At 30.1% G+C, this 12726-nt stretch overlaps 1 protein-coding gene across 1 annotated transcript; it reads left to right on the forward strand.

Moving 5' to 3' along the window:
* The first annotated feature begins 11155 nt into the window (after positions 1 to 11155).
* Positions 11156 to 11991, forward strand: LOC113375629 (calumenin-A-like). Its single transcript, XM_026615560.1, has 2 exons — positions 11156 to 11258; positions 11360 to 11991. The coding sequence occupies exons 1-2, from the start codon at positions 11156 to 11158 to the stop codon at positions 11989 to 11991; spliced, it is 735 nt and encodes a 244-aa protein (XP_026471345.1).
* Positions 11992 to 12726: the final 735 nt, after the last annotated feature.

Raw genomic sequence — 12726 nt, forward strand, 5'->3', positions numbered from 1 at the left:
AATTAGGAACATATCAAGAACTCTCTATGAACCGAATTTTTGTTTCACATCTAATTAACTTAGGTATATTAAGAGTTAGTAATCTTGAGTCTAATCAAAAATAAAACAATTTCTTTAAACAATGTTTGTGGTTTAATGTATTAAAGGCCGTTGAAGTCACAGCGGCCTATAGTTTTGTGTTCGTATTTCTGTTCATGAAACTGTTAGTTCAGGTTGAAGATTCTAGCGAAGGACATAAATATGTCTTGACAACGTTATAGAATTAAGATATATATATATATATATATATATATATATATATATATATATATATTATATATATATATATATATATATTATATATATATATTATATATATATATATATATATACATATGCATCAGAATAAAATTGAATGAAAAAATCTCACAAAAAATTCTGCAATTGTAAATTATCGAAAAATTTGGAAGGGAACGTGAAAATTACGCAGGCCTATCGAGCGTTAGTCTTGTTAGCGATTATTATAGTTTTTATTGTACGCATATAAAGTCTAGGCCTCGGTTCATACAATATTTTTTTGTTTATGAAATTATTAACAAAACAAATGATTCACTACTATTTAGCAATTCAACGCAAATGTAATCTTGTTATTCTCTTGTTAAATATTTATGAAAATGATACTAATTTTCCTTTCTAACTCACACTATAAACCCGGAAGTTTAAGCAGTGCATAAGGTACGATGTTATACACCACTAGTTAGAAATAAATTAATGTGCTTTATTAGAATCTACATACGTGAAATAGCTCTTATCTTTTATAAAGTTCAAAGTAATGCTTCAAGGTAATGGTTCAAATCATTTGTTACGTGCGCGTCTTGAGATACGTCGAACATTTTGGTGGATCGTCAACGGAGAACTTGGCTTGAAATTGCAATAGTGCAATTCTGCAAAATATTGCTCTATCTCCGAGATATGCAGGGATGGAAATATTGCTATACATCAACCGAGGAAATCGCACACATACCACTTTGTACCTAGACAAAAAGAACATATTATATATAATGATTGTACATGGTATTGTATTTGATTAAGGCAAACTGCTGAAACAGTTTTATAAATAAATAATTTTTAACAATTAAATGTGCAAGTAAATGCCCCATCGTTAATTTAAAAACCAGTGAAGTTAAAAAAAATTTAACAACAATAATTAAAACTAGAGGGAAAAATAATTAAGAAATAAATAAATTTTAACAATTAATTTTTTTTTTTTATTTTAATTGACAATTTTGATCATTACATTGCTATAATTAAAACCATTGGCTTTTGTAATGATTTAAAACAAGCATTTATATTGATGATGCAAAATCTTAGTAAAGTAAAAAGTAATATTTTTTTAGAAAAACTTTGTCAGTTCTAATTCTTAACTATTTTATCATTGAATGAATGAATTTGTTTTGCTGTTTTAGAAACATTTATCGACTGCTCTTTCTTTTCCCATAGGCGGGGTAAGGAAGCAAATAGGTTCAATGTCTTACTTATAAATTTGAAGGAATTGTGCGAAATAATAGCTACATTATTTAACCAATGCAACATATATATATATATATATATATATATATATATTTCAGGGGTACATTTTTATAGAGATGATAGTGTATATAACCTTGATATAGTATTTTGTCTTAGCAAAGCATTCAACCCAGAAATATTCATCAGCAGAGTTGGAATAACTATTTATTCAATTTATCTCTTGTAAAATTACTTTTTTACTTAATTTACTTTATTTACTCTTTACTGCTTATTTTTACATTTACTATTTATTGTTTACGCCTTTGCCAAGGTAAAGGTTCAATTGTTTTTTTTACCCCACCACATATCAGCTTTTATAGAGATTTTATAAAAAATCTGTTGAACCTAAATTAAAATCAACAATACATCTTTTAAAGCAACTAGATAACGTATACTTAAAAATTATATTGCTCTTGATAATTTTGTTTATATTTTGATATTAAAGTCGTAAAAATCAAGAGGATGACTGTTACACATCTTTTGTTCTCTACTTTCAAATGTTGTTGTTAAAAAAATTCCTAACTACTTGTTTCTGAGATATCTGTGGTGGACCTTTTTTCCCGCGGAGCGTTAAGCCCAGCTCTGTGTTTAAATTATTTATAGCATTTTTATATTATCTACAACATATTCAGATATTACAATATTTGTTGGCAATTTACAACAATCTCATGGTCAGACAATTTACAACATATAAATAACTATATAGATATGGATAACTTTTGTTTTATCCTTTCACAAGGAACTTTAAACATTTGACATAAAAGTCGCATTTTGTAGACGCTTCAATTAAACTTCAAATAATTTTCAAAGCACCGTATCACAAGGTAGAACCTGAAGTAGCTATTTTTATTGAGAACACATTTTTTAACTTCCAGTAGTATCATAAGAGCTTCAAATACCGTATTAAAATCGTTATACCGGAATTTGTAACATCGGAATCCCGGTATTAATAACGGTATTGTCAACGAAAAAATTACTAGTCATATTTTTATTTACCGCAGTTGTTATATTGACATATTAACATCATTTTTGTACTAAAATGAGTACATAATATTTATTTTATTACATAGAGAATAGGAGTAGATAGATACAAAAAAGTGCAAGTAAAAAAATATATATTAATGTTATATTTTACATGTAATAGGCTCGCATGGAATTACGTATTTAGGGAAACAATAAAATTGAATTAATAATTTAAATCATGTTTATTAAAATATGCGTTTTAAAAAGATAAATAATCAATTGTTTCATCTTCAAGCGAAGACCAAATTTTAGTACGATTAAAACAAGCCAATAAAGCTTTCTTTCATTCTACACTTGTCGGCACAATTGTCATAAAGAAATAATACGAGTACATTATTAGTCAAATAATAATTTGTATAAATGGTTCTATTTGTTAGGTAGCAATCGTATATAATATATAAACAATCGCTTTATCTTGCCGATGTGTCATATTCGGCTGAATTGAGTTGGCTATACACATACCTAGTGTAAAACTTGTGTATGTGTATCGCGTAAATTCCATTTTTAGCAACATACTGTTATTCCCGAAATACCGATATTTTTGTATCAATACCGGTATTGAGTTTACGGAATCCCGGTATTGGAAGTCCTAAGTCATAGCAATCGAAAAAAAAACAAAAATTAAAATTTTTATATATCTTTACGTTTCAAGGGTTTCCGAACATTTTGGCATACCTTAGAAAAAAATGATGTATTTGCGTGTGTGTGTATTCGCATACAAATTTTCGTCGACGATTTCGGGAACACGGTTCAATCGATTTAAGTGATTCAAAAAATATTCGAATCCTATTGAAAAGGATACGTGCTGATTAGTTTCGGGCAAAGGCAGGCCCAGCCGTTTGCAATTTGCTTTAAGGCACGGTGTCATGCATCACTAGTTATCAATCTTTTCAAGTAAAATTAGACTGCTTTATATCAGTTTCTGCAAAACTAGGGTTAAAACTTGGAACTGTCTTGCTACAAGGTAATATTAGCATATCCTACCACTTTTGCCTCCTACCCGAACGAGCGCTCTCCAACGATTTCAACACTCACGTGCTCTGTATACGCGATAATATTGAAATTGCTACGATCGCTAATGTAATAAATTAATTACATCTTACAGGTAATACAGATAAGCCCATGCTACCGTTTAATTCCCTGACACCATTATCTACGCGTTAGGTTAATATTCCTAGGTCGGAATTGTTTCCAGTTTTATCTATATGGGTAGAGACATGATTCGAATTGCACGCTTAAGTATATTAGGTTGGAGTGATCTATGTACACACATGGACACATACAATTTTTCTAAGACATGTTAACATGGTAAATTTTAGTTATAAAGACAAATATTTGTAAAATTTTAACTTACACTGTGGAAAACTTATAATAATAAAATAAATTTATTTGGCATTTACTTTCGCATTACAGATCAAATACACATGTTAATTCTAGTCATGGATTAGAAAAATATATACACAATGTTTACGTGCAATCGCGCTACTAACAGTTTGTTAGCTAATATAAAAACAAGGTGGGGTGTTTTAATGAGTTGCTACCGAATAAAGCAAGTTTTGAATAATTTATACTCAGTGCCGACTAGAGATAAGTAACTCACTCCGGAGTTATTACTCCGATACAACTCCTCCCTCGGAGTGAATCCGAGCAGAGTTGTGTCGGAGATTTTGTCATATCCGACTTTTCGAAGCAAGCGGTCGCTTTCTCCTCTCACAAGTAGTTTTATGACCTTTTAGGTATACGAGTCAAAATTATGCCATTGTGTATTTTCCAAAAAATACAAAAATATTACTTTAAAGATACAGAACAATAAAATTGTGTTTAAGTGTGAATAGCTCAAATGTATAATTTATTGAATAATAAGGGGTCATATTTCCAACTACGACAATCTTTGGCCGTGAATGGTAGCAATCAGGAATATACATACCGAAAAATACACGAAACGAAATACATTTAATCTGGTTTTTCGCGGAGTCGAATTCGAACCGATCCGGCTTGGGATATAATAAGCCCATCTCTAGTGCCGACATAGGAGTATAGCATTGTCACTAAAAAATTTCGTTTATGCTTACTTAGCATGAAACATATTCTCAAAAACACACAACAGTGATTAAAATAAGACATCAGATATAAGCAATCTTTTAGGGTAAAAATATATCTTCTCTTATTATTATTATTATACAATAATTTTTACACTCAATAAGAAAGCAAGTAAAATTTTAAGAATAGAAAATGGGTTCTGAAAATATGAAATCCTTTGTCCAATGCCAGTGGCTTTAAGGTTGAAAGAATGTAGTATATGATAAACTTTTTCAATCTTGCCCTGGTAGTGTTGAGGCGGAGTTCTCTGGAAAGTGAGTTTGAATGAACGCTTTGAGGCAGCTTTTGTTAATCTGAATAAGTTCATATTTAATCGCTTACTGTTTGCATGTTTATGAATTGACCAATTTGGATCACACATAAGGTCATTCAAAATTCCTTCTAATAATTTATTTTTGATATATTAAAATTTTTAAGACGTTTGATTTGGAAGTTTTTAGTTGTATACCGTATGTCCAAATTGACCTAATAATGGTGTTGTGCAAGTAAATTCACCATCGTTAATTTAAAAACCAGTGAAGTTAAGAATTTTTTAACAACAATAATTAAAAGTAGAGGGGAAAAAATATATAATAAGCTTGTTTCTTACGACGTTGCTATCTGGAGAAAAACGGCAGTGTTTGAAAAACCATTGCAAAAGTATATTCTTTCGTTGTTGCTTTTCTCGTTGTGAGCACTGTTGTTTAGTTTACGAGCCCTTAATATAATATTAAATAAATGTTATTTAATTGTTCTATGAAATGTATTGTTAATTTTAAGTTAGATTCAATAGCTTTTTTTTTTGAAGGATCAACTAAACCTTTACTATGGCAAAGGTGTAAACAATGAAAAACAGCAAATGAAAAATTAAATTAGGCTAAAATTACTTTTCATTGGTTGAATAATGCAATTATTTTGTAAAATTCCGTAAACATACTAAAAATAAGACATGGGATTTGTTTGCCCCCTGGCCGTCCCATTTCACCCCGCCTGTTGATCAAACCAGGTGACAAAACAGCAAAAAAACACATTTCTACAATGATGTATTAGCTTGAGAGTTTGACTCTACGTAGTCAGATAGTTGTTTATTTGATGTGTTATTTGTTGTAATATAATTGGTTTTAGTTTTTACAATATGATTGCTCAAAGTCCAATTGGATTTTTGTGCCCCTACCCTACTATACTATAAATAAATAATATTGTTAATAATTTTTTTCTGTAATATAATGTAATTATTTATTAATTATGGACTGTTTTATATTATAAAACACATTATGCATTAGTTCCTTCAGTTATCAAAGATTTTATATGAATTTTGCTGTAATAACAGTCGGGCCGTCGTTATATTTGCAATGTAAGTGAAATAAATAGCTATTGCAAACCCATTTATGTAACGTAACATAGAGTGTCTACTTTCTCACGTAGCCTTTGATTTGGTATTCCTTCCTTCGAATTATCTGCGGAATCGCTAATGTGCCGTGTTGATTAGCTTAAAATCTCTTCGATCTCTCGCGGTGTTATTATTACGTGGCGGCGGAGTTACCGAACTGCCGAAGTATATCGCTCTAATCCCCGAGGCTTAGCGACGGGTTGGCTTTGTCGCCGACGGAGGTGGAGGACCGTCGATACGGGCAGGGATGACGAAAATTAACATTCCGGGATTCAGTTACCATCACAAGATTTACAAAATTAATCATATTTTAAGGAATGGTTAAGAAATTTCCTTCCTTGTTATTAAGTAGTCTTTAACCACTCTGGTACGAGCGAAAAGTATACTTGACGGGCAATAACACAACCGAGCGTCACCATTACTTGACGGCCGTGATACGAACGTGTTCACCCTAACGACGACTACACGTGACAGAATTGTCACCACAAAGTCGGTATATGAACTAGGCAGCGTGCGCACGATGCATGCCGGCTGTGAGCGACATTTTGTGGACAGAACTGGTTAAATGTTAATAAATATTCATTTTGAACAATTCCATTTGAAATCTAATTTTTTGTTAGACTTTTTAAAGTTGTGTTGTATTTAGGAAAGATAATATCTACCAGATTTTTACTTTTATTTTTCAAATAAGTTGTTTATTACTGCCAGAAAAGCCGTTTTGATATGTCATGTTTTAAATAGTTCTGAATCGTCGGAAATCGAAATTGGAAAATGGATGTTCACGTAAGTTTGCTTGAACATTTAAAAAAAAAGATAAAACACAGTAAGGACTTGATTTCATTATTATTTTGTGATGATCGATTGAGTCATGTCCTGGTTAATACATTTATGTATTTTAATTTGAAAAATATTTTATTGGGTTCAATTTCAATAAGCATTTAACAAACTTCTTAACTTGAGAAATTAGGAGTTTAACACATATTTTTTTGCTTTCTCAGAAAGCTTCAGATCGATTAAAAAAATCGAAGTATATTTGCAAGGTATCAGATATTATATCAATGTTATTCAAGCCAAAAATAATTGTTAAAAATTCATCAACATGATTTGAATTCTGGCGATTCATCTTAATTATTTCCTGGTTTCCAAAATAAGGCGAAATGCTACATCTCTTGACAAAATGCTGCATCTATTTATATTTTGAATCTTGTTTACAAACTTATACGATTGAATTATGAGACAAACTTGAACAGTATTAATACTTTCCACTCGGCTGTATCCTGTGAAACAATTGAACTCATGAACGCAACGCTAATTGTAAGTATAGCGACCCTATGGTATCATAGCCAATAGAATACGTCGACGATGTTAAGGTCCAGATATATAACCCAGACCCATTGTCAAATACTATCACTTATCACTTGTATTCTGCTAACATAACATGTAGTGTAAATACAAATAAATATTTATTATTGTTATCAATCTATATTAACAAACATAAAAATTATAACGACACCTAAAACAACCCGCTATACCTTTTGGAAATTGCTTTCAACTTTACTGCAGAAAATGAATGTAGATATTACTGCAGAAAATGAATGTAGATATTCTAAAAACAATTAAAGATTTAGTATGCTTACATATTTGAGGTACCAGAAAAATTTTATCTACACTAAAAAGCAATAGGCTTTAGCAGTGGCGTCGGAAACGTGTGGGCTGTGTGGGCTTGAGCCTGTGTGGGCTCAGCCCACCCATCAATTTCAAAAAATTATATGGGCTAATATCTCTAAAAAAACGAGCCCACTGGCTGCCTATCAACAAAAAAAAAACGAGCCCACCCATCAAAAATTTGGTTCCGACGCCACTGGGCTTTAGGCATAGCCAAACATATATCCATTCTCAAAATGGGATGTCAAATATTCAATGGCTCTGTATTAAAGATATCAAATAATATATTTTGTGGTTTCAATAACTTACCATGGGAGAAGTTTAGAGTAGGCTAATATATTGTACACACCTCAATTATAATTCAGTTAAAACATAGATTGAAAAATGAATAAATTTCTTGGTCTGCCCTGTTCCGTGTCACGAAATCATTCAAAAGTCGCGCGGGTCGAACAAGATTATTCCATTTCTGTCTTACGGATACTCGGATACTACTTATCGCGCGTCGACTCCGACTCTCTAATACTGCAATCCATCTGCCGAGATATTAAAGTTTCATTATTAATTCCGGCGGTGAAATATCCGAATGGGAAAATAGAGAATGCTTCAATAGTTTTTACGGTAACACTTCCCAAGATCGTTCGGATATTCGGTTTAATATTGGCAGACCTTCTGGTGTCAGTAGTAATAATTAAATTTTAAAATTGAAGAAGATATTGACTCTTGATTGGAGATAGATTAGACTTTATAGCAGAAAGTCTAATGGTGAATATTATATTTTAATATGTATTTTTGCTCTGTTATTTATTTTACGATTGAAATCTTAGATTTGTTGCTTATTATACATACGATTGAAGAGATAATGCGTACTGTTCTTAATAACGGTTTATTTCAACATAATAATAGTAATTGGTAAATTGTAATAAACGCATAATCAGTAATTATTGTTGTATCATGTACCTGCAGCTTACAAACGTCTTGAAAATATGTTTTGTTCCAATATACTAATATTGGAAATTGAAATTTGAATCTTAAACTAGTGGGGCGCATGACATCGTGCCTTAAGGCAAATTGCTGGAACTTCCCGTACCAAAAATTATTTTTTTTTTAAAAGATTAACATTTTTAAAAAAAATTTACTCTGAGAAAATTATATTTTTGAGAAACTATAAATTTTTGACAAAAATTTACTTTTTTTTGAAAAAAAAAGACTTTTTATAGAAAAATTTATTTTGAAATATTTTGAAAATTCTGAACTTTTTTTTCAAAGCAATCGTACTGCTTTAACTGCATAGAGACGAAATATCGAAGCGCGTAAGCGCCGCGTTGCCGTCTAACGGATAAACATTGGTACGGAACCCATAGGAATGTAAATAATATATATCTACGTATTGTTAAAATCTCTATAAAATGTCTGATAATTTAATGTGCATATGTCTAATGATCATTTTTGGCCGCCAAATGGCATTTTTTTCTCCTTTTTTTACTAGATCGCCGAAACCGCTAGACCTGGCTTCATGAAAATTTGATCAGTTCTTCATCTTGTTAATACAAGTAAAATGTTTTTTGAATTATTCAAATCGGTTGATTGGTGTTACCGAAATCGTACACGAAAATTTGTATCCGCACGCACACACATACACGCACACACACACACATATACATCAATTTTTTCTAAGGTATGGCAAAATGTTCAGAAGGCTTTGAAACGTCGAGAAATGCAAAAATTTTCATTTTCGATTTCTTTGCGGTTCTTATAACTTACCCTACGGGAAGTTAATAACATTGATCTAGTATTTTGTCAGAAATATTTATCAGCATAGTCAGAATAATTAATTATTTAATTTATCACTTGTAAATATGCTTTTTAAATGTATTTTACTTTACTAAATTTTACTTTTAAATTTCTTATTTGGTTACAGATTTTAAGTTGGTCTTTCTTACCCCACCCGTGTAGGCTTTTATATAGAAGTTATATAAACAACTGTTGAATCTAATTTAACAATACATCTTATAAAACAATTAAATAACGTATATTTAAAAATTAAAGTTTCGTAAACTAAGCACCAGTGCTAATGACCGCAAAAACTAACAACGAAAAAGAAACTTTTGGATAACGAGATAGTAAGAATCCAGGTGACGGCTGGTTATACATTTTTTCACTCTACTTTCAAAGATTGTTTTTAAAAAATTCTTAACATTACTGATATTTAAGATATCGGTGATGGACCTTTTTACCCACGGACCTTTAAACCCCGCTCTATCCTATACGAATTATACATATATTATAAGATCTATGTTTAAAAGTCATGATTTTTTAAGCAGTTTTTGTTTTTGAATAACCTATATTGAAATCTAGTAGTTATTTTGTTTTGAATCTCACATTTTGTATGATTATGAATTAAACTATACCATAATATAAAGTTAAATAACATATACATATCTTTATTTGCATTTAGTGTAAAAACGGGGTAAGTTTTTCATGCTATTTATTGTTATTAGTTATTAATTTTATTTTTGCATTTCAAAATATTTTTTTGAACTCGTATACCTTAATTTGTATCTAAAGTACAACTATAAGGTTCACCGTTTTGTTAAATTTTTTCTTATAAAAAAGACCAGACATATTTTTGATTCTATTTTCACTCCAAAATTGCTTCAAAGGTCGAATGTTACACTATGTCAAAGTTCATTATAGCATTTATGACAGTTCAGTGACATTTGTTTTTGGTTTGTTTGTTTTATCAGTATCGCTCTATAATATATTTGCAAAAAGCAAAACAACGAATTCGCAAGTAATATTTACTTAACGTAATACTTACTTAACGTAATATTTACTTTAAATTTCAAGTTGAAACATTGATGTAATATAGTGAAGATCGGTTTGCCATCTCAAATTTTTGTAAGTATCGTGCCAACAAAAGCTTGTGTTAGTAACGCAATTGCTCTATCAAATAAAAATAGTGAACATGTGCATGCATACTAATATGTACAAAAGCATATATATACATAAACACACATTAAAAATTTTATAGAAAAACTTTTTTAAAATTTGATCAGTTTTATCTTATAGTACTGCTCAAATGTGCTTCATCTTAGTTTTTCCTACAAAGTTATTGAAATATATTTGTATAGTTAAAACCCTAGTTTAAATGTGTTCCCTTTCATTGAACAAATACTAGATTTGAAACAATTGTTATTCATAAGTGTTAAATTTGTTATATTTTAAGTGTTTTTATTAAATTTTAGGTTTTTTCAAAAAAGAACAAAGATTGGATGAAAATGACTTTTTACAATTTAAGTTTTTTAATTATTATAAATTTTTGTGTGTTGAAACATTGATGTAATATAGTGAAGATCAAGATCAAGACCAACATCTACAGGATCCCACATCCATTCAATCACAAAAGTAAGAGTTAGCGATGGTGCTTATACTCGTCGAGATAAACATTATATGGAAAATGGGCAACATCATACAGAATTTGATCATGAAGCTATATTAGGAAGCGCTAAAAAAGCTGATTTGACCACCTTACTCCAGAAGAATCTAAGAAACGGTTAGCAAGTTTGCTTGTAGAAATCGATTCAAATGGCGATTCACATATACAGAAAAATGAACTGAAAGCTTGGATTCTACTGTCATTCAAAAGTCTCTCAGAGGAAGAAGGAGCTGACAGTTTTCTAGATTCCGATTTGAATGGTGATAATCTAGTGACCTGGGAGGAATATGTTAGTGGGACATATACTACAGTTATTGAACAATTACCATCAAACGATTCAGTAATGGATGAACTTAAACTGATGGCTTATGATGAAGATATATATGATGCCGCTGATGCCAATAAGGATGGAAATCTTGATTTAAATGAGTTCATGGTCTTTAACAAACCCGAAGAATATGCACAAATGTCGCTGATTATTTTGAAACAGACTTTAAACAATAAAGATTTAAATGCGGACAATGTTATAGATTTTGATGAATTTATTGGCCAGAAAGCTAATCGTCATGATAAAGAATGGATCACAATAACAAAGAAAATATTCAACAAAGAATATGACAAAAATGGTGATGGAGTATTAGCTGATAATGAGATATTATCTTGGATCATTCCAAATATTGATGCAATTGCCTTAGAAGAAGTGAATCATTTATTTGCTAGTACCGGTGATAACCTTGCCGATGCATTATCATTTGAAGATATTATTAAAAATCATGAACAATTTGTTGGAAGCAAACACACAGATTTTGGTAAAAATTCACAAAATACCCATGTACCCGAAGAATTATAATTCTAGTGTTTTTATATGTTCTTTTTTTAATGTTCAGTACAAATATTTATATGAAACATAATGTAAATTAATGACAACTATGTTTATATTGTTATATTCTATACAGATAATTTATGTAAATTATGTGTTTTATGTGCCAAATACTTTGTATTTAGTTTTTGAAAATAATCAATTATTTGTTTTAAAAAAATCCTATTTTATTCATTGTTTGAATTTCTTTCATAAGATATTGATTTTTGGCTCTGTAGATGTGTAAAGGCTTTTTGTTGTCATAATTTAAACTATTATGTGTTATTATGTATTAATTAACATGTTTTAGAAAAATGATTGATTCATTTTTTTAAATTAGTTAAGCAGATTTTTACAATCAACAAAAAATGGACGTTTTAGGTGTCCGCCATACTGTTAGAACTCAAATAATCATATAAAACTATTAGGGTGCATGGCATCGTGTGTTAAGGCAAATTGCTGGAACTTCTCGTACCATAATTATACATTCGTGAAATAAAAATTATCAATAATTGTTTTAAATAATTTCGAAGAGGGCTAAAAACCGTAATTCAGTTTTTGAGAGAACGGAGCGTCCAATTTTAATAATTTAGAAAATATTTTATTTATATTGACTAAACGGAGAACTGTTTAAATTTTTAAAAAGGCAGATCCAGCGGTTACAAACTCTCTATAAAAAAAAGTTTAAAAAATGCCATTTGGTGGTCAAAAATATTCATTAGACAT

This window comes from Ctenocephalides felis, unplaced genomic scaffold (assembly GCF_003426905.1).
Source record: "Ctenocephalides felis isolate EL2017-DRISC unplaced genomic scaffold, ASM342690v1 CF-g0.4_SCAFFOLD_01886, whole genome shotgun sequence".
Classification (NCBI taxonomy): domain Eukaryota; kingdom Metazoa; phylum Arthropoda; class Insecta; order Siphonaptera; family Pulicidae; genus Ctenocephalides; species Ctenocephalides felis.

Excerpts from the sequence above, each read along its gene's own strand:
- LOC113375629 (XM_026615560.1), top strand. The coding sequence starts at position 11,156 with ATGGAAAATGGGCAACATCATACAGAATTTGATCATGAAGCTATATTA. Across the intron at positions 11,259-11,359 it reads CCAGAAGAATCTAAGAAACG|AGGAAGAAGGAGCTGACAGT; the intron begins GTTAGCAAGTTT and ends AAAGTCTCTCAG.